The sequence below is a fragment of the Pelobates fuscus genome, chromosome 2 (assembly GCF_036172605.1).
Source record: "Pelobates fuscus isolate aPelFus1 chromosome 2, aPelFus1.pri, whole genome shotgun sequence".
Taxonomy (NCBI): domain Eukaryota; kingdom Metazoa; phylum Chordata; class Amphibia; order Anura; family Pelobatidae; genus Pelobates; species Pelobates fuscus.
The window spans coordinates 121,131,634-121,151,513 of NC_086318.1; the positions used below are offsets into that span (position 1 = coordinate 121,131,634).

General features: G+C 45.1%; 1 protein-coding gene across 2 annotated transcripts in view; it reads right to left on the reverse strand.

Moving 5' to 3' along the window:
• SERPINI2 (serpin family I member 2) overlaps nucleotides 1-19,880 on the reverse strand; it is a 91,393-nt gene that overhangs the window by 12,233 nt on the left and 59,280 nt on the right. For both annotated transcript variants that reach the window (XM_063441035.1, XM_063441034.1), the window contains exons 4-7: nucleotides 13,675-13,869; nucleotides 11,462-11,654; nucleotides 9,669-9,766; nucleotides 8,543-8,629 (exon numbers count right to left, since the gene is read on the reverse strand). In XM_063441035.1, the coding sequence (XP_063297105.1) occupies nucleotides 8,543-8,629; nucleotides 9,669-9,766; nucleotides 11,462-11,654; nucleotides 13,675-13,869 (573 nt within the window). The remainder of the gene's footprint in view (nucleotides 1-8,542; nucleotides 8,630-9,668; nucleotides 9,767-11,461; nucleotides 11,655-13,674; nucleotides 13,870-19,880) is intronic.

Below are 19,880 nucleotides of genomic sequence, written 5' to 3' on the forward strand. Positions count from 1 at the left end.
TTAGTGTCCCCAAGGCTCTCACCCTCCCCACGTCTCAATGTTTACCCTAAAATCTCAGTGTCTTCAGGGCTCCATGTGCCTCCTCAGTGTCTCAGTGTCACCAAGTGTCCCTATGTCTCTCACAGTTTCCCCTAGTGTCTGGGTCCCCAGGTCTCCCAGTGTCCCCTAGTGTCTCAGTGTTCCCAAGTGTCCCTATGTCTCTCACAGTTTCCCCTAGTGTCTGGGTCCCCAGGTCTCCCAGTGTCCCCTAGTGTCTCAGTGTTCCCAAGTGTCCATATGTCTCTCACAGTTTCCCCTAGTGTCTGTGTCCCTATGTCTCCCAGTGTCCCCTAGTGTCTCAGTGTCCCCATGTGTCTTAGTGTCCCCTAGTGCCTGTGTCCCCATGTCTCCCTGCAGCCTTTCCACCCATCCCACACTTACCTGAGCTGTTGACTGTCTCTGCAGGCTCAGAGCTGCTATCTGGACTGTCTGTACAGAGCTGCTCCACGCGGATTAGTGAGTAGAGCAAGGACGGATATGCTGTAACTTCTTATCCCTGCCTCTCTCCACACACACAGAAACCCCTACTGGCTTACGCTCTGTTTATACTGAGACTGACATTTGTATAACCGGTATTACTGCAATACCGGCACCGGCTAGGCAGCCTCAAATACCTTAGAAATACTTCTGAGAAATACCTGGCAACCCTACGAGTAGTGTGTAAAAAAAATATAGTTTTTTTTTGTTTTGTTTTTTTAAATCAATGGGCCTATTCCATTGGCTTGGGCCTGGAGCTGCAGCTCCATCAGCCCCTATGTTAATCCGGCCCTGATGGTCAGGCCCTGGAGGCCCAGACCGTGATCTGTGTAAGGTGCCCCAAAAAATGGAACTGCTTCTCGTTCGTTGTTTTTGTGAGCACTGCATCCAGAGAACCTGTTTTAACACCAGAAGGGTGGAGCCAGACTGCAGCCTGAGCCCATTAGGTCACCTTAGGTCAGACAGTGTTTAATTCCCAGCACAGAAACCGGGTATACCGTAGAGACTAATTGTCCTAATTATTGCTAATTGCAGGGATGAGTCCTTCTCATTTTTATATGTATACTTCATTTAAACAATATAGATTTCCTTTTAAAACTTGATGAAATTATTATTATATCCATATATTGATTATGTTGTATATTTATACATTGAGTATGTTGCCAGAATCCAATCTGACCTGCTGCAATTTGTAATGAATGCTGCCGGCCTGCCGCCAGGCTGATCTTTCTCACCCGTCGCTCCCCCCATACCTTGCCCCTCTGTCGATCCTTATACTAGCATCCTGTACCCTAGTGTCAATTAAAAATACTAACCCTTACCTATAAAGTTTTAAACAACTCTAGCCCCTGTTACATTTTTTCACTGAATCTTAGATATGCCCCTTCTCTGTCTCTCCGCTCTGCCCGTGACCTTCTCCTGTCGGCTGCTCGTACCCGTACTGCTAACTTACAGGACTTCTCGCATGCGGCTCCCTTCCTTTGGAACAGCCTGCATACCTCCATCAGACTCTCACCTAGTCATCAATTGTTTAAAAAGTCCCTCAATATACATTTGTTCTGAAATGCTTATGGACTCCCAGAGTAACTTATCTATACCTCTCCTAAAGAGCCACGCTCCACTCTAACCTCCAGTTACGCTACTTTTCCACCTTGTTTGGTGGCTGTCACCCTTGCTGCCCTGTTATGTTTCTGTACCCCACCTTCTCTAGACTATAAGCTTGTTTGAGCTGGGCCCTCATATACCTATTGTTCCTGTGTCACTGTGTAATTGTCTAATTTATTGTAAAATCCCTTCCCCCACCCCCCTGTTTATAATATTGTAAAGCACCGTGGAATTAGTTGGTGCTATATAAATACCAGTAATAATAATAATTTGAGGTGACTGTTGTCCTTTAGGTATCTTTAAAAGGAGTGTTCAATAAGGTGCATTATTGCCAGATTTACATTACATTACATCAGCTTACGATCCAGTACCACACTGGTGACAAAATGATAGCATTTCCAACTAGTTGGATTTTTAAAAGAGGATTTTCAAGACGGTGTAGCACCTCGAATTTTCCATAAAATCAGCTGCGAATGTTGTCTAACATGTTTCATCCAGAGCATGTGAAGGTCTTGCTCATAACTGCATAATCCAAAAGCCGAACTGCTCCGCTACAATTGGTAATGAATGCTGCTGCCAGGCTGATCTTTCTCACCCATCGTTCCTCCCATTCCTCGCCCCTCTGTCATTCCTTACACTGGCTTCCTGTATACTATAGGTGTCAATTCAAAATACTAACCCTTACCTATAAAGCCCTCCTCAATCTCTCCGCTCTGCCGGTGACCTTCTCCTGTCCGCTACTCGCACCCACTGCTAACTTGTGCTTGCAGGACTTCTCGCGGGTGGTTCTCTTCTTTTGGAACATCCTGCCCACCCCCATCAGACTCTCCTCTAGTCTTCAATTGTTTAAGAAGTCCCTCAAAACACATCTATTCAGAAATGCTTCTGGACACCCAGAGTAACTTATCTATACCTATACATATCGGTCTCTTGCTTTTCTAAAGAGCCACACTCCACTCTCACCTCCAGCTCTGCTACATTTCCACCTTGTTTGGTGGCTGTCACCCTTGCTGCCCTGTGTGTGTGTGTGTGTGTGTGTGTGTGTACCCCACCTCCTCTAAGCTGTAAGCTCATTTGAGCAGGTCCTCATCTACCTATTATTCCTGTGTCACTGTATAATTGTCTCATTTATTGTAAATCTCCCCACCTTTCATAATATTGTAAAGCACTGCGGAATTAGTTTGTGCTATATAAATGCCAGTAATAATAATAATAATAAAATCTTTTTGGCTTTCAGCAAAAATAAAAAAAATGATTGTTGTGAAGTAAGGGCAAATAAGCAGTGGAGAATTGGAGAACCACTAGGCATCCTATTTTCTACAGATACAAAGACTAGATCAGAGGTCAGCAACCTACGGCACGTGTGCCATGCATGGCACTCGGAGTGCCTTTGTATGGCACTCAAGGCTACTAGAGCCAAACAGGCACGGCCCATCAGGAGTCCTTAGTGTAAACAAAGTGGTGCGGGGCATTCCTCAATTTACGCATTGCAGCATTTAGAGGAAGTGACCTCAGATCACTATATCCCAGCCCTGGTGAACAAAACCCCGCACTGGAGTAGAGCAACCCATTGCAGCTATTGCAGTGCCTCCTTTGAGCGCAGGACTTGTTTTTGTGTATCTGTATTCACTTTTGTATCACATAGCTACGTTACAATGCTACCGCCCACCCCATGTGTTCCCTAATAAGGGTTAATAAGTATGTAGTGGTTTAGAAAAATACCCGTCTGTCTCATTAGCGATATCTTTGCCTGAAACTCAAGGAAGCAAGGTGAATAGTTAGTGTAGGACCCACCTAAGAAGTTGTCTTTCACGTGGCAGGTGAGATGCCCAGTGGAGTAACTAAATAACCTCCATTTATTTAAATATGCACAGCAGAGGCGGCTCTAGACTTTATGAGGCCTTAGGCGAAATGCAAACATGAGGCCCCACTAACAAAAAAGTGTCACATATACACATTGACGCACTGTCTACCTGTGTGTGTGCCTGAGAGTGTGTCTGACAGAGAGTATCCTTGTGTGTGCGAATGTATGTCTCTGTGAGCATGTTTGTGTTTTTGTCTGAGACCCTATGTGTATGGGGTAGCTGATGGTGAGAGGGAGCAGGGGGTGTGATAGTGAGAGGGAGTGGACGGTGATGGTGAAAGGGAGCGGGGGGTTGATGGTAATGTGAGAGGGAGCAGGGGGTGATGGTAATGTGAGAGGGAGCAGGGGGTGATAGTAATGTGAGAGTGAGAGGGGGTAATGTGAGAGTGAGGCGGTTAATGTGAGAGTGAGGGGGTTAATGTGAGAGTGAGGGGGGTTAATGTGAGAGTGAGAGGGGGGTAATGTGAGAGTGAGAGGGGGGTAATGTGAGAGTGAGAGGGGGGTAATGTGAGAGTGAGGGGGGTTAATGTGAGAGTGAGAGGGGGGTAATGTGAGAGTGAGGGGGGTTAATGTGAGAGTGAGAGGGGGTAATGTGAGAGTGAGAGGGGGTAATGTGAGAGTGAGAGGGGGTAATGTGAGAGTGAGAGGGGGGTAATGTGAGAGTGAGAGGGGGGTAATGTGAGAGTGAGAGGGGGTAATGTGAGAGTGAGGCGGTTAATGTGAGAGTGAGGCGGTTAATGTGAGAGTGAGGCGGTTAATGTGAGAGTGAGGGGGGTTAATGTGAGAGTGAGGGGGGTTAATGTGAGAGTGAGGGGGGTTAATGTGAGAGTGAGGGGGGTTAATGTGAGAGTGAGAGGGGGGTAATGTGAGAGTGAGAGGGGGGTAATGTGAGAGTGAGGGGGGTTAATGTAAGAGTGAGGGGGGTTAATGTGAGAGTGAGAGGGGGTAATGTGAGAGTGAGAGGGGGTAATGTGAGAGTGAGAGGGGGTAATGTGAGAAGGAGGGGGTGATGGTGAGTGGGGGGAAGCTGAGGGTGGTGACGGAGGGTTATGCTGAGGGTGGTGATGCTGAGGCTGAGGGTGGGGGGTAATGCTGAGGGTGGTGAGGGGTGATGCTGAGGGTGGTGATGCTGAGGGTGGTGGGGGGTGATGCTGAGGGGGGTGATGCTGAAGGTGGTGGGGGGAGTGATGCTGAGGGGTGGTGAAGCTGAGGGTGGGGTGAGGCTGAGGGTGGTGGGGGGTGAGGCTGAGGGTGGTGGGTGATGGTGGTGGGGGTGATGGTGACGGTGGTGGTGGGTGTAGCTGAGGGTGGTGGGGGTGAGGCTGAGGGTGGTGGGGGTGATGGTGGGGAGGGGTGATGGTGAGGGTGGTGAGGGGTGATGGTGGTGGGGGGTGATGGTGGTGGGGGTTAAGCTGAGGTTGGTGGGGGGTGAGGCTGAGGTTGGTGGGGGGTGAGGCTGAGGTTGGTGGGGGGGTGAAGCTGATGGTGGTGGTGGGTGTAGCTGAGGGTGGTGGGGGTGATGGTGGGGAGGGGTGATGGTGAGGGTGGTGGGGGTGATGGTGGTGGGTGGTGAGGCTGAGGGTGGTGGGGGTGAGGCTGAGGGTGGGGAGATGGTGGTGGGGGTGAGGCTGAGGGTGGGGTGATGGTTGTGGGGTGAGGCTGAGGGTGGTGGGGGGTGAGGCTGAGGGTGGTGATGGTGGGTGATGGTGGTGGGGAATGAGGCTGAGGTTGGTGGGGGGGTGATGGTGACGGTGGTGGGGGGGTGAAGCTGATGGTGGTGGTGGGTGTAGCTGAGGGTGGTGGGGGTGAGGCTGAGGGTGGTGGGGGTGATGGTGGGGAGGGGTGATGGTGAGGGTGGTGGGGGTGATGGTGGTGGGTGGTGAGGCTGAGGGTGGTGGGGGTGAGGCTGAGGGTGGGGAGATGGTGGTGGGGGTGAGGCTGAGGGTGGGGTGATGGTTGTGGGGTGAGGCTGAGGGTGGTGGGGCGTGAGGCTGAGGGTGGTGATGGTGGGTGATGGTGGTGGGGAATGAGGCTGAGGTTGGTGGGGGGTGATGGTGACGGTGGTGGGGGGGTGAAGCTGATGGTGGTGGTGGGTGTACCTGAGGGTGGTGGGGGTGATGGTGGTGGGGGTGAGGCTGAGGGTGGTGGGGTTGATGGTGGGGAGGGGTGAAGCTGAGGGTGGTGGTGGTGGGTGGTGAGGCTGAGGGTGGTGGGGGGGTGAGGCTGAGGGTGGGGAGATGGTGGTGGGGGTGAGGCTGAGGGTGGGGTGATGGTGGTGGGGTGAGGCTGAGGGTGGTGGGGGGTGAGGCTGAGGGTGGTGATGGTGGGTGATGGTGGTGGGGAATGAGGCTGAGGTTGGTGGGGGGTGATGGTGACGGTGGTGGGGGGGTGAAGCTGATGGTGGTGGGTGTACCTGAGGGTGGTGGGGGTGAGGCTGAGGGTGGTGGGGTTGATGGTGGTGGGGGGTGAAGCTGAGGGTGGTGGGGGTGATGGTGGTGGGGGGTGAGGCTGAGGGTGGTGAGGCTGAGGGTGGTGGGGGTGATGGTGGTGGGGGGTGAGGCTGAGGGTGGTGGGGGGTGATGGTGAGGGTGGGGGTGAGGCTGAGGGTGGTGGGGTTGATGGTGGTGGGGGTGAGGCTGAGGGTGGTGGGGGTGATGGTGGTGGTGAGGCTGAGGTGGTGGGGGTGAGGCTGAGGGTGGTGGGGGTGATGGTGATGGTGGTGGTGGGGGGTGAAGCTGAGGGTGGTGGGGGGTGATGGTGGTGGGGGGGTGAAGCTGAGGCTGGTGGGGGTGATGGTGGTGGGGGGTGAAGCTAAGGGTGGTGGGGGTGAGCCTACCTTTCCCTGGTGGTCCAGTGGGCTCCCTGGTGGTCCGGTGGCCCCTGCTCCCGGTCTGCAGCTCCACAGAGCTGCAGACCATGTAATCTCGCGAGATTCAGAGCGTTGCCGTGGTAACCCGCGGCAACGCTCTGATTGGCCAATTCTCGCGAGTCACATGGTCTGCAGCTCTGCACACTGCGGAGCTGCAGACCAGTGTCTGCGGTGGCCGGCCTGGCAGCAAGGAGGGGCCTCGCACCCGGCGGCATACCGGGCAAGCCGCCGGGCCCCCTCCTGGTGTCAGGTCCTCGGTCACTGACCGAGGACCTGACACACTCTGCCAACAGGCGGTTTAGGCGGCCGCGAGGCCCCAGCCAGCGCGAGGCCTTAGGCGGCCGCCTAAACCGCCTAATTAGAGAGCCGCCTCTGATGCACAGGGATTTGGGAAGAGCACAGGTAACTTTTTCTTTAGCCCCTATACATAGCCCACATTCATAAGTATCATGCACAATGCCACAAACTACTCATGAACGTATATAATACAATGTAACAGCCTACATAGGCACAAATACAACGCTACAAAGCAAATGCAGCACCCACAAATAACAAGCAGAATATGGCAACATACACACTCAATTAAACAAAAATTAGTACTGGCACGCCAATGGACTTCAAAATCTCCATTTGGCACAGTACTACTAAAAGGTTGCCTACCCCTGGACTAGATTATAGAGAAAATCACACAGTGTGTCCACTAAGCCATGTCATATGACTGGGTGGTAGTAGTGTGTTTTCATAAGACATATTGGGACTTGTAAAATACAAACTAGTATGATTGCAATGGGTGTTTGAACTAATCTGCTAAAGAGGTCCAACCCTTCACTCAGCAGCCTGTCTGAATATTTAGCATATTGCGAACATGATGATGAATTTAAATGTATGCAGTGGTATGTACAAATCAGTGTGATAGGATGGAGCAAGCTTTTTAAAATATAGATCTGTTGCATGCCATTGTGGTATAATCATGAGGTGCATTGTAATCAACATTGTCCAGATATCAGATATATACATTTAAAGAAAGTGAAATAACAATAACGTACCGAACGCTCTATACTATTTATTCTAGATAGCATCCAACAAAGTACCCTTAATAATAGATGTTCATAGAGATGTAGTAAAAAAAATAAAAATCAATAAGCGTTATTGGTTTCTAGATAACAAGGAAGAGAATGGTATATGTTACTGCAGTTCCAGGTTTTAAACACAGATAATACAATGGAGTCTCTCTGAGTTTGTGGTAGTGTGATCCATTGAAAAGAAAATTTCCATACTACCGACAAAGGGATTGGTAACCATTAATAAGTATCAATATGAATGAAATTGCCGTTTAATGTAATACACAGAAAATACTATTCAAAAAGGATCAAACTCTGAAAAGCCTAATTAAACAACTGTCGTCCAGCCTACAGGCTTTCAGACTAGATCTAGAATTACATGATTTTATTGAACTCCCACAAAAAAAAAAACTAGAAATAAATTTCATTTTTTTTTTTAACATAAAAAATAAAAACTATGTAAGAATTGTCAGCTTAGCCTCTGCAAGAGATTCCTAGGAATATATGTAAAGACTGCAGTCTGCAATTTTATCCTTATGTACAGAAAAAAACAAAACACTTAGGGCTATTCAATAAAACTTGACTGATTAGAGATTTTTAAATTCTAGACCAGATATACCTAAGGTGGAAAACAATAGCTGACTTCCAATGTGTCTATTCTGGGCTAAATTTTCAGATTTCCTGGCCGTTTCCAGAGAATTCCTGTTCATAAAATAACTCAAAGAAGATGTAATAGATGTATAAGATATTATGTAATCAATGGGTACTGAACATTCTTGCTTATATGTTATAACCCTTATGTCTAACCCACATTGTCATAAATTTGATGTATTGTTACAACTTTGCAATAAAAAAAATAAAAAAATAAAAAAATAAAAATAACTGATAGCATCAGAACTGGTTGAGAATGGTTATTTTTTTGTTTGTTTGTTTTTTTGCATTTCTGTAATTTCTAGCAAGGATAACGGTTTCAGCAAGCACAATGGAATCTCCGGTGCCCACAACAGTAACTGTGGGTAAATATTGCTCACAATTTTTTTTTTCCTGGTAAAAAAAATAAAAAAAAATAGAATATACAGTACAGCTGTAAAAAGGTTTTGGCACCTACAATAGAAATGCTGTTCTTACCTGTTGCAGCAGACGTTTCACTCCCTTCTTCATTTATTTCAATGGAAACTTTCTGCACCACCTTTGAAATAAGTATGTTGGGGACATCTAACGAAAATAATTACACAAATTACCAGCTACACATGTTATCCCGTGTTTATATTGAATCATGTAATAATTAAAATAAACTGAAAAAATTGGACAGTTGATTAAGCAATATATTGCATAAATGATCTTTTATATGAATATAGTGGACTTTGGAAGCTTCATGGAGAAATATTTCCAGTTTAAAATGTCTGCTGTACATGTTTAAACCTTTCTTTCCTAGCATGTATATACATGAGCTATTTTTTCTATTGCCTGCCATGCTGTTATTAAATTTTTCTATGAGGGCACTACATCTCTACAGGAGCCCTGTATATATTGCTTCTCAGGGGCATTACTAATGAGGGCTGGGAGGCTCCAAATCTTTTTATCAGGTAGGCTCAGTGAGTGTGTATGGGTCACTGGGTGTGATTGTGATTGTGTAGGGATCACTATGTGTGTCAGTGAGTGTGTATTTGGCCACTGTTTTGCATCTTTCAGAACGGTTATAAGAAAGATCCCAACATCCCCACTGCAATCCTAATGTAAACACTGACGAAATTGAGCTAAGCCGAATGCAGCATAGGGACTAAACAAATCTATCATTCAGGAAGTGTGAAGAGAGGCTGTGTGATTGACAGCCAGGGGAGGTGTTGCTAGGACTATAGAAATAGTAATTTCACCTAAATTATTATTTTATTTTTTATATAGCGCCAGCAAATTCCATAGCACTGTACAATGGATGACAGTGAATTGAACAGTAAAACTGGTGAAACTACGGGATCATAAACTGTGTGCCAAAACTACTTCAGTGAGCTGAAGCGGTTCTGGAGCTTGGAGCTAACCCTTTAGAATGTTTTCCCAGAATAACAATCTATTTTGCATTTGCATTCACAATGTTTCATTTTATAAATAGAAATGCAACAGTGAATAAAGTGAAACACTTCACTAAAATTCTGTGATTGTACTCTGTGTTCTGTTTGCACATGAATTTATTTGTTTTGCGTTTTTTTCTCAACGTGATGTGAGTAATTTTACTGATTACATTCATGCATACAAATACCTGTTATTCCTGAAAGATCACAATTTTGACTGAATATGTCTGTAACATTTAAATTAAGAAGGGTTTTTTTCAAGTCAACTTCATGTTCTATTTTAAACCTAGAAAAAAAAAATGATATTTGGTATTTAAATTACTAGACCATTTGTGGCTCCTCAAGTTAGTTGAGATTGTTTTAATTTTATTTTGTACTTAACCCCTTCAATTTCAAAATTGAATTTTGCAGTATGTAACATAGTCCATAAAGCCTCAGTCACCCTCGTTTATAGTCTAGTTATGATTACAAGCCTGTAGATGAATGAATTTCTCTGCCAGAAGCAACTAATCACTGAATGTAAAGTTGTGAAAAATGCCAGCTCATCCACTGGTTCAAAACAGTAAAGGAAGATTCACTGGGTGATAACATTCTTACAGTCAGAGAGGGGGAGTAGTCCGTAAACTCTAGCATTTCACTAGCAGTATTATATTAGCTGTCCGGAGATTGATAGATATTGCCATAGCAGTCTTGCTACAGTTTATACTATCTATGCATCTCTTTCTTCAAAAACATATTATGTTACTATTTTTTCAATCAAAAAGTGCTCAGTAGTGAAGGGGTCAAATTCTGTAGTCATATTATTATTATTATTATTATAGAAATATATCACTGTAAAGATTTTTGGTTTAGTTTTACTTTTTTTATTGGAGGCATGCTGTCACTTTGGGGCATACATTATTGTTAACCAGAGGAGCCATGCCCAATTTCCCCCCTATTCTCATGCTCTTTTGGAGAATTGGATTGCAGTCAGTGGTCAGCCCAGCCAATTACACCTTTTCTTTAACTTTGATGCAGTGTAACCACTGCTGTCAAGTATAAGATTATATTTTTATTGTTTGAAACTTGGTCATATTTATTTTTTTTTTTCTACTGGTATCCAAATGTAAGGCCATACATGGCATCATCTTATTGTGCTGTATTTGGAAAGTATGAATATATTTACATTTATAGCATAAGGAAGATAACCACAATGAGAAATTGTGCCAGGTTGTCTCAGTACCTGTCCGGGTTTCTCTGCTATTTTAAACAGAAACCCTTCCTTACTCTGTGCCTAAGCTATTCAGCTACTTTAAACAATCACCAAGTTCATTACTGTTGCCAAGGTTACTCACATGCTTGCGATTAGCCAGTCCACTTTTGCTAAGCAGTGCAGCCTTTTTCAGCAGCACGTCCCAGTACCTCCTTACCCTTGCATGGTTTCCTGTTTCCCAGAAGATGTTTCCTGTGTATTTCTGGTTCCTGACTTCTGGCTTGATTCCTGACTCCGCTGCTTTCCGATCTCCTGATTCCGGTTCGCCTGACTAGCCGCTTTGGTGCCTGACCCCTGCTTGCCTCCTGGACTATTTTTATTTTGCTATTATTTTTTTTACTAATAAAGGTGTTTTGCATCTACTTTCTGTCTTTGTCTGGTTCCTGATCTCTAACCGTACCTCCCCTAGCCCTCAATCGGGGGTTAGTGGAAGTGAGGATCCACTGCACAGGCTTAAGGGGTTCACATTCACCTTTATCACACACAGTGTGGTGATGCTGAATGTGTCCAATAGCTTTCCAAGATGCTTCTCTATGATAAGCAATGGATTGGACAAACGTCATCATGATGATGACTATAAGAGGCAGAGTGGCTCTTATAGGAGGTAGAGAGGAGACTGCCTTTCACTGGAATAAGCACTGGGCTTTATTGTTTTATTTTTTTTTAAATACATTGAGGAAGCCCCAGTTGTCTAAACACATTTAGGAACACATTATTGTAAAAACCTACCTCGGTAAGCTAATTTCTACCTCGTGGTTGCTCATATCTGTATACCAGCCTTTTAGGACATCGTGATTCATTAATTTCTCCAGGTACTCTATTTCCACGTTTTCTGAAGGAAGTGCTAGCATTAAGCTTAAAGCATCACCTTTATAAGGCAGTTCCAAAACTTTGTAGTTTAAGTTCTTTGTTGAAAAATATCCTGTATTAAATATACAAGTTAAAATCAGAAAACATTGGATGGAAGTATTAATTAAGCACTGACAAAACAATAAGGGTGCCAGCTTCATACACAATCCTTCCACTAAGTACCAATTAGCCAATTAGAACCCTATAACTACTAATTAGCTTCCTTTCTTCCTTTGTCACATATAAAAAAAATACGGTTACAGTGCTTTATATGTGTGGCTGTCACCAGTGATTTTGAAAGAAATACCCTTCTTCTGACGAGTGGAGGTTTTGCAAGAAAAGTGTATCACTTATCACTTTATTAGTTAACAATTCATATCCCTTTTGATGATACGGATTAAATTATCCCTTAGGTAGGCAGATATAAGATTTTTGGGCCAGTGTGAACAACAAGGATCTCTGCAGAGTCGTTGATGAAGCTATAATTGTGTCTCCAATACACAATAAAAAAGGCTCTGTTTGAAAGCCTATGCAAGTTAATGAGAAATTATTCTATTTGAACAACAAATAAAGCTGACTCCTTTTTTTCTTAAATTGCTTCTTATTACTAAGCACCAAACTGAAATGTATAATTTTAGTCCAATATATTGTTTAAATCTGTTGGGAAATACAGGAACGTGTTAGTTAGCCTGGACAAAGGTTTACGATGGTGATATATAATTTGTAAATCCTTCAAATTCATCTGGTTTAATGCCTTCATTTTCGGTACTAGAACATCCATCCCTGAGCCCCGTTCTCTAACTCGATGAACGTATGAATATAGACGAATTCTAAGTGATTGACCTAGATTTTTATACTATATTTGAAATATCGGTTATACATGGATGATTTGATGGGCAACATTTCAATTTTCTTATTCTGTTTTTGACTGGCTGCTTTTATGTTGAGATCGCTTCAGATTTTTTTTTATTATCCGAACATGAATTCCAAAAAGACTGGCATCATTTTCTATTACACAGTGCAGGTTTAATCAACAGATGCATGCTTTTTTGTGTGTTTTTTTTTACCTAGCATCAAGCTATTGCTACCAGAAGTCTCTAGTTAAAGGATTTAAGTGTTTTCCACAACCTTGACAAATTTTCAACAGGTTAAACACGTGAACAACATATTTTGTGTGCCATTTTGTTTAAGCAGTTTATCTTATATCTGCTAGTGGGATTTAAATGTTGCTCATTACAATGTTTAGATCAAAGTAATACAGAAATAGAGATAACTGTGATGGGTTACCAAACTCAGCCTCACTTTGGATGACATGTTTGTCTCGCAACGTTACCTGTACGCTACTATACAGTATGCAACCATATCAGGCTTTTACTCCTTGATAAGTCTCTTCGTATAGAGAGTTGCATTGCAACTAGGCATATAGACTGGTTGAGACCATTTTGTTATTTGCTTATACGTTTGATGTTTTTGAACATTACCATATATCTACAAGAAACTTTTTTTTAAAATGGGCTTAAAGGTAATTTACTTTAGGGCTTTGTCACCCCTAATATTTGTTTTATAGTTTACCTTTTTTTTTTTTTTTTTTTTTTTTAAGAGACAGTTAAGCTACGACCCACTGCACTGTTATGTTGACCACATTGTTGGGTCTGCCAGTTTATTGTTTGTATATTTCTTATCATATTGTGGTGCTTATATTTTGTAAACATATTTTTCTATTAAGTAAAAGATTCAAAGATTCAAAATTAACAAACACAAATGAAAAAATACAAATTGACATACTCTAACTTTTTGTGTGCAGATTCTGTTTATTGTTTTGGTATATTGTGTATCTAGGGTGGTACATGTGGGGATATACCTACCTGAATCTTGCTTTATTATGTACCTTGGGTGGTACATGTGGAGACGTACCTACCTGAATCTATTTATCTGTGGTAGGCTGTGTGGTGTGGTAAAATTTATATTTTTTGGTAAAGTTGCAGCTTAAATAAAACTGAGGTTTAGAATCCTTTAAACCACTGGAAAATATAAAAGTGATATTAACGAAGCATTTTAAATTTACTATCTTTAGCAGAACTCGCAGAACTTACCAAGCTTTGTTGTGGTTCGAAGATGCATCATTGGTACCTTTGCTGTCACTCCTTTCTTCACTCTAAACTCTTTGGTATTACTGGCTTCTGGGTCAAATTTATGTTTCCAGTCTCCTTTGAAATAAATTGCGTTGACCAAAATCATTTTTGTTAGAGGACCAATGTCTTCACTTGAAAAAAGTTTTTTAATTTTTCCTGTTAAAGGAAATACAAAATTATGTAAGAAATGGTAAGAAATGTTTTTTTTCTTTTTTTTTCCTTTCTATTCTTTATCCCAAAGACACCTTTTTATCGATCTTTTCTTATGAAGCGTACATGACAAGCTTTTATAAGCTTTTGGCTTTCTCGGCAGTGAGGAATTACACAGTACTGATGTGTCTGTCTTGTATTTCTAGTGCTGACATTTTTGTCAATAGGTGTTTCTAGTATCCAGTTAGGAGATTGAATTAGATGATGACAATGAACAAACATACGCAGTCTTTTCTGTAAACGCGCGGCTTGACCAGGAAAACATTCCGTGTAGTTTGTATTTCACAGCGAGTTCTCTGTACTTCACACATAATGACAGTTTTTCATCTTCTTCAATTGTCTTTTATAACCTATTGCTGAAATTGCTCTAATCAGAGGTAAGCTTTAGATAACTATTATTAAACATGCTGAAAAATATAAGCAAATTTTTTAATTTTTTTTTAATCTTGTCCTTTTTTTTTGCATTATCTGTAATATATGTGGTTTAAAGTGGACCCATTCATTGGGTTCTGAAGTTGTTTTTTTTGTTTAGTTTTTTTATACTGTAGGTTGGTTTTAAGACAAAGTAGGGATTACTATGTCTTTAGTATAGTCTTTTCAAATTCCCGTGGATGGCCATCAAGCTTTTCTAAGTTAAATAAAATAATACAGGTTTCAGTTATTGATGGCTGATGTCATCAACAATTTCTCGTGTGCTATGAGTTTTATATTGAGAAGCCAAGAACAATATTGTGGCCAGCTACTGGGTAGTATTACTTCGGTGACTGCCAAGTCACCTATGTTACTCTCACAGTAACAGTACGTGAAGATAGATTACAGATGACAGCAATATAGGGTGGCATATGGTAAGTTGGTTAATGAACAGGAAATCTGATAGGACTGATCACTGCAAATGTCAAGCTTTCTCAAAACAAGTATCCTATGTAGAGAGATAAATAAATTCTATAATCTACACAGATAGAAAGGAAATGTCATAGAAAATAATCTTAATCTATCTGAATCCCAAGGTAATCAAAAGTTAAGTCCACTGACTTTCATGTTAAAATCATGGTTCAATTTCTTTTTTTTGTTTGTTTTGTTTTGTATTGTTTTGTATGTTCTTTTTTAAGGTGGAATAGTATATCTGTGTGAATTAGGAAACAATTATTTTCATTAATTTCCCTCCCAGGCTAAAGGTAAGAAGGGAGGGGGATACAATGCTTGTTTTTGTTTTGTGTGTGTTTTTTTTATTATAAACCTGTGTAGCGGAGGGCAGGTATTAAAGACCACAATCTCCGCTGGTTCCACGAGTACATCCACAGTCAGCGCTGAAGGGTAAGACAAATCCCCAAATCCTCCCAATAACCGGACGAAACACAGTCTGGGAGTCAACTAACTCGTTTTATTCACAGCTGGCATATTTATACAGTTCCCCATGCAAGGGGTTTCCAGACAGTAAATCCAGGGGATTTCTCCCATCATACATTGTAACTTTCCCAACAGGCTGTGCTGCACGAGAAGGATACACCCACTAAAATGGACGATTAAGTGGATTATCCCCTCGTGCAGCAGAACTGACAATCTATATTAAAATACGGTTTTCACATTTTATTCGGTAGATTTAAATGACCGAACGTTCGGCAGGTAGCTGGGGTCTGAGCGCACCTTTCGTGAGAATACCGCTCAGATCCCGGCGGAATTGACCGAACGCCGCACAAATATAACTTTACATAGAAGTTCCCCTCAATCTGTCGAACATATCCAGGGGAATGATTCTACCGAAAAACCGGGCTCCCGAATGGCTTGGAAGTGCAGCGGTGCTCGCATCATCGAGTAGCCGTTTTTGGTTCCAGGCACTCGACGACCAAGCACCGCTGCCAAATAGACGAATCCAAGATGGCCGACCGCCGCATGGTCGGTAGTCGAACGACGGCCACCCAGAATAGTCTATAATTACCGATTGCAACATTGTTGCAATCGGTTAACAATTGCCACACGACCCTAAGTGTGTGGTCTATCAGGGGAGCCCTTATTCGTTCGGCGAACGGCTTAAGTCACCGCTGTTCGTCGAACGAAGTCTTTGTATGCTGGTAGCTTACGGCTGCCAGCATGCGAATCGCCCTAACATAACACATACACAGCAAATATACATGGCACATAATACAGCCTCCAGACAACCTTCCCAGATTATAGTTCCACAGTGGCTAGGTTTGCCACAATGCTCCCCCAAAATCAAGCCGGCATACACAGTCTGATCCCAACGGATCGGCTTGGGGAGGTCCGGGAAAATACTCACAGATCACTTTTCAAGTTCAGTTTGTCTAGATAACCCGTCGGCGTTACCGTTTTGCTTCCCTGGGCGATAGTGTATCGTAAAGTCAAAGGGCTGCAGCGCCAAACTCCAGCGCAGCAGCCGGCCGTTGTCTCCTGCTACACGGTTAAGCCACACCAACGGGTTGTGATCTGTGAGTAGGGAGAAAGGTTGTCCGTACAAATAGGGCTGTAATTTCTTAAGGGCCCACACCACGGCCAGGCACTCCTTCTCAATGGCGGCGTAGCTTACTTCGCGTGGTAATAGCTTTCGGCTCAAGTATGCTACGGGGTGTTCTCCGCCATCAGGTCCAACTTGGCTCAGCACTGCCCCCAATCCAAACATTGAAGCGTCTGTGTGGACAAGAAATCGTTTAGTTGGATCAGGAGCATTCAGTACTGGAGCATTGATTAGTGCCGTTTTTAGTTGTTGGAAGGCCTGGTCACACTCTGGGGCCCAGATAACCTGTCGAGGAAGATTTTTACGGGTCAAGTCAGTCAGGGGTTTGGCCAGGGCGCTATAATTGGGTACAAACTTCCTATAGTACCCGGCGGTACCTAGAAATGCTAACACCTGGGTTTTCGTTCTAGGGGTTGGCCATTTAGCTACCGCTTCTACTTTAGCAGGTTCGGGTTTCTGTCGCCCGCTTCCCACCCTGTGGCCCAAGTACTGCACCTCTGCCATCCCTATATGGCATTTACTGGGTTTCAGCGTCAATCCTGCCTCTCCAATGCGATCGAGTATGGCCCCTATGTGTTGTAGATGTTCGGCCCAGGTCTGACTGAATATAGCTATATCGTCTAAATAGGCACAGGCGTATTCCTGGAATCCATCCAGTAGCCGATCTACCATCCGCTGGAAGGTTGCCGGAGCGTTTTTCATCCCGAATGGCATGACCCTAAATTGATACAAGCCAAACGGGGTGACAAACGCCGACTTAGGGATGGCATCCTCGGCTAGTGGAATCTGCCAGTATCCTTTGCATAGATCTATGGTAGTGAGATACTGACCCCGTGCCATCTTATACAGCAGCTCGTCTATCCGGGGCATCGGGTAGGCATCAGACACCGTTTTGTCATTTAGCCTCCGGTAGTCGACACAGAAACGTGTCGTGCCGTCCTTTTTGGGTACCAACACTACCGGCGATGCCCAGGGGCTATCTGAATGCTCGATCACCCCTAGCTGTAACATTTCCGCTATTTCCTTTTCCATGTGAGCCCTGACGGCTTCAGGAACGCGGTACGGAGTCTGCCGCATGGGTAGCTGTCCTGGGGTTTCAACTCGGTGGGTGGCCAGCTGAGTGTACCCTGGTAAATTGGAGAAGGTAGCTCCTTTCGCTACGATCAACTCTTGTACCTGGGCACGCTCCTGTGGGCTTAGCCGCTCCCCCAGCTGAACCCCCTTGGAGGGCTCGGTCTGCTCCTCCGGTTCCAATAGGTCGGGTAGGGGTAAATTCTCCTGATCCTCCGAGGCTGAGGCGCATATCGCCGCCACGTCCTCTATCCTCTCATGGTAGGGTTTGAGCATGTTCACATGGAGCATGCGTCTCTTCCCTACCCCTGAGCAGGGGCCAATCACGTAGGTGGTGTCACACTTCTGTTCCACCACCTGGTATGGGCCTTGCCAGATGGCCTGCAGCTTGTCTGTGCGGACAGGTTTTAAAATCAAAACCTTCTGTCCCACCTGAAAGCTGCGGTCCCTGGCTCCCTTATCGTACCAACGGCGCTGGCGTTGCTGGGCCGCCTGAAGGTTGGTGCGCACCTCCTGAGTCAGCGCCTCCAGACGGTCCCTGAACTCCAGCACGTAGGATACGATAGGGGTTCCATCTGGGCTACTCTCTCCCTCCCAATGCTCTCTAATGAGATCTAATGGTCCCCGCACCCTCCTCCCGAATAACAATTCAAACGGGGAAAATCCGGTGGACTCTTGGGGTACCTCTCTATAGGCGAAAAGTAAATGGGGTAGAAAACGTTCCCAGTCTCGGTGTGCCTCCCCAAACGTACGGAGCATTTGCTTTAACGTACCATTAAATCTTTCGCATAAACCATTGGACTGGGGATGGTATGCGGAATTTATTATGGGCTTAATGCCACATATTTTCCATAGTTGCTGAGTGACCTCGGCGGTGAATTGGGTGCCCCTATCAGATATTATTTCTTGGGGAAACCCTACCCGGGAGAATATTTTCATCAATGCCTCGGCTACTGTCTCGGCATGGATATTTGAGATAGCTACGGCCTCGGGGTATCGGGTGGCATAGTCCACTACCGTCAAGATATACTTTTTACCGGAGGGACTGGGTTTGGATAGTGGCCCCACTATGTCTACGGCCACTCTACTGAACGGTTCGGAAATGATCGGGAGGGGACATAATTTCGCTTTGTGGCGGTCACCTCTTTTGCCTACTCGCTGACATATATCACAGGACGTGCAGTAGTGTCTCACATCTTTAGAAATCCCTGGCCAGAAAAATGCATGTGTCAATCTATATCGGGTGCGAGTCACCCCTAGATGTCCGGATAAGGGTATATCGTGCGCAATCTTAAGTAGCTCGGGCCGGTACTTTTGGGGAACCACTAACTGTTTGGTAGACACTGTGGCGGACCCCCCCACTCCTCGTTCTGCAATGCGATATAGTAGCCCTTTTTCCCACGTATACCGCTCCCCCTCTGTCCCCGCTTGGTCATTGCGTACCCTGTCCCTATACACCTGTAATGTGGGATCTGCTTTTACCTCGGCTTCAAACTTAGCTGGGGTATCCCAGGACATACGTATCGGGTGAGGGTCTTGGTCTCTTACCTGAGCCTCAGAGTGTGTAGGTGGAGCCGTGGTGCGGGCTTGTTGCCGGGTGGTGACTGGTTGTGCCTCTTGGTAGGGAGCTTGGGGAACAAAAGCAGAGGTCATCTGTCCTAGGTCATTCCCCAGTACCACATCCGCAGGTAGGTTTTGCATGAGACCTACTTCTACAACTCCCTCCCCCACACCCCAATTCAAATGTACTTTAGCAGTGGGCAAACGGTACACTGCTCCCCCTGCTACCCTCACGGCCACTGATCCCCCAGTGTGAGCGGTCCCGGAAACTAGGTGGGGTGCAATCAAAGTGAGGGTGGCTCCGGAATCGCGAAGCCCCTGTAACTCTTTCCCCTCCAGCGTTACCAGCTGCCGATGATGTTGTCTGTTGTCAGTAGCTCTGACCGACATCACCTCATGTAATACTCCTAGTGGTTCCTCCGGTTGTACACTCCACAGTTCTTGGGCCGCTGGTTCCCGCTGATAATAGTGGGCTGCAGCCCTTGGGGCTGGGTTTGGTCGGGCTTGGTTCCAGGTGGGTCTGCCCCGGTTTTGGGTGCATTCCCGGGCTATATGCCCCCACTGTTTGCAAGAGTGGCACTGGATATTGGCACGGCCGTTGTACCGGGAAGCCGGTGGTACATTCCCTGGGGCCGTGCGAAAAGGGGTTGTAGTGGGACTTGGGGTAATGGGAGTGCTGGGTGACCCCGTGGGTCGTGGGTAGCCCTTGGAGAGGGTTACCTGATGTCTCCTTGCGTCAAAATGCTGGTCGGCCAATTGTGCCGCCTCGGTTAGGGTGAGAGGTTTCCTGTCTCTTACCCATTCTTGGGTCATTGGAGCTAGTCCATCAAAAAATTGCTCCAGCAGTAGTAACTGC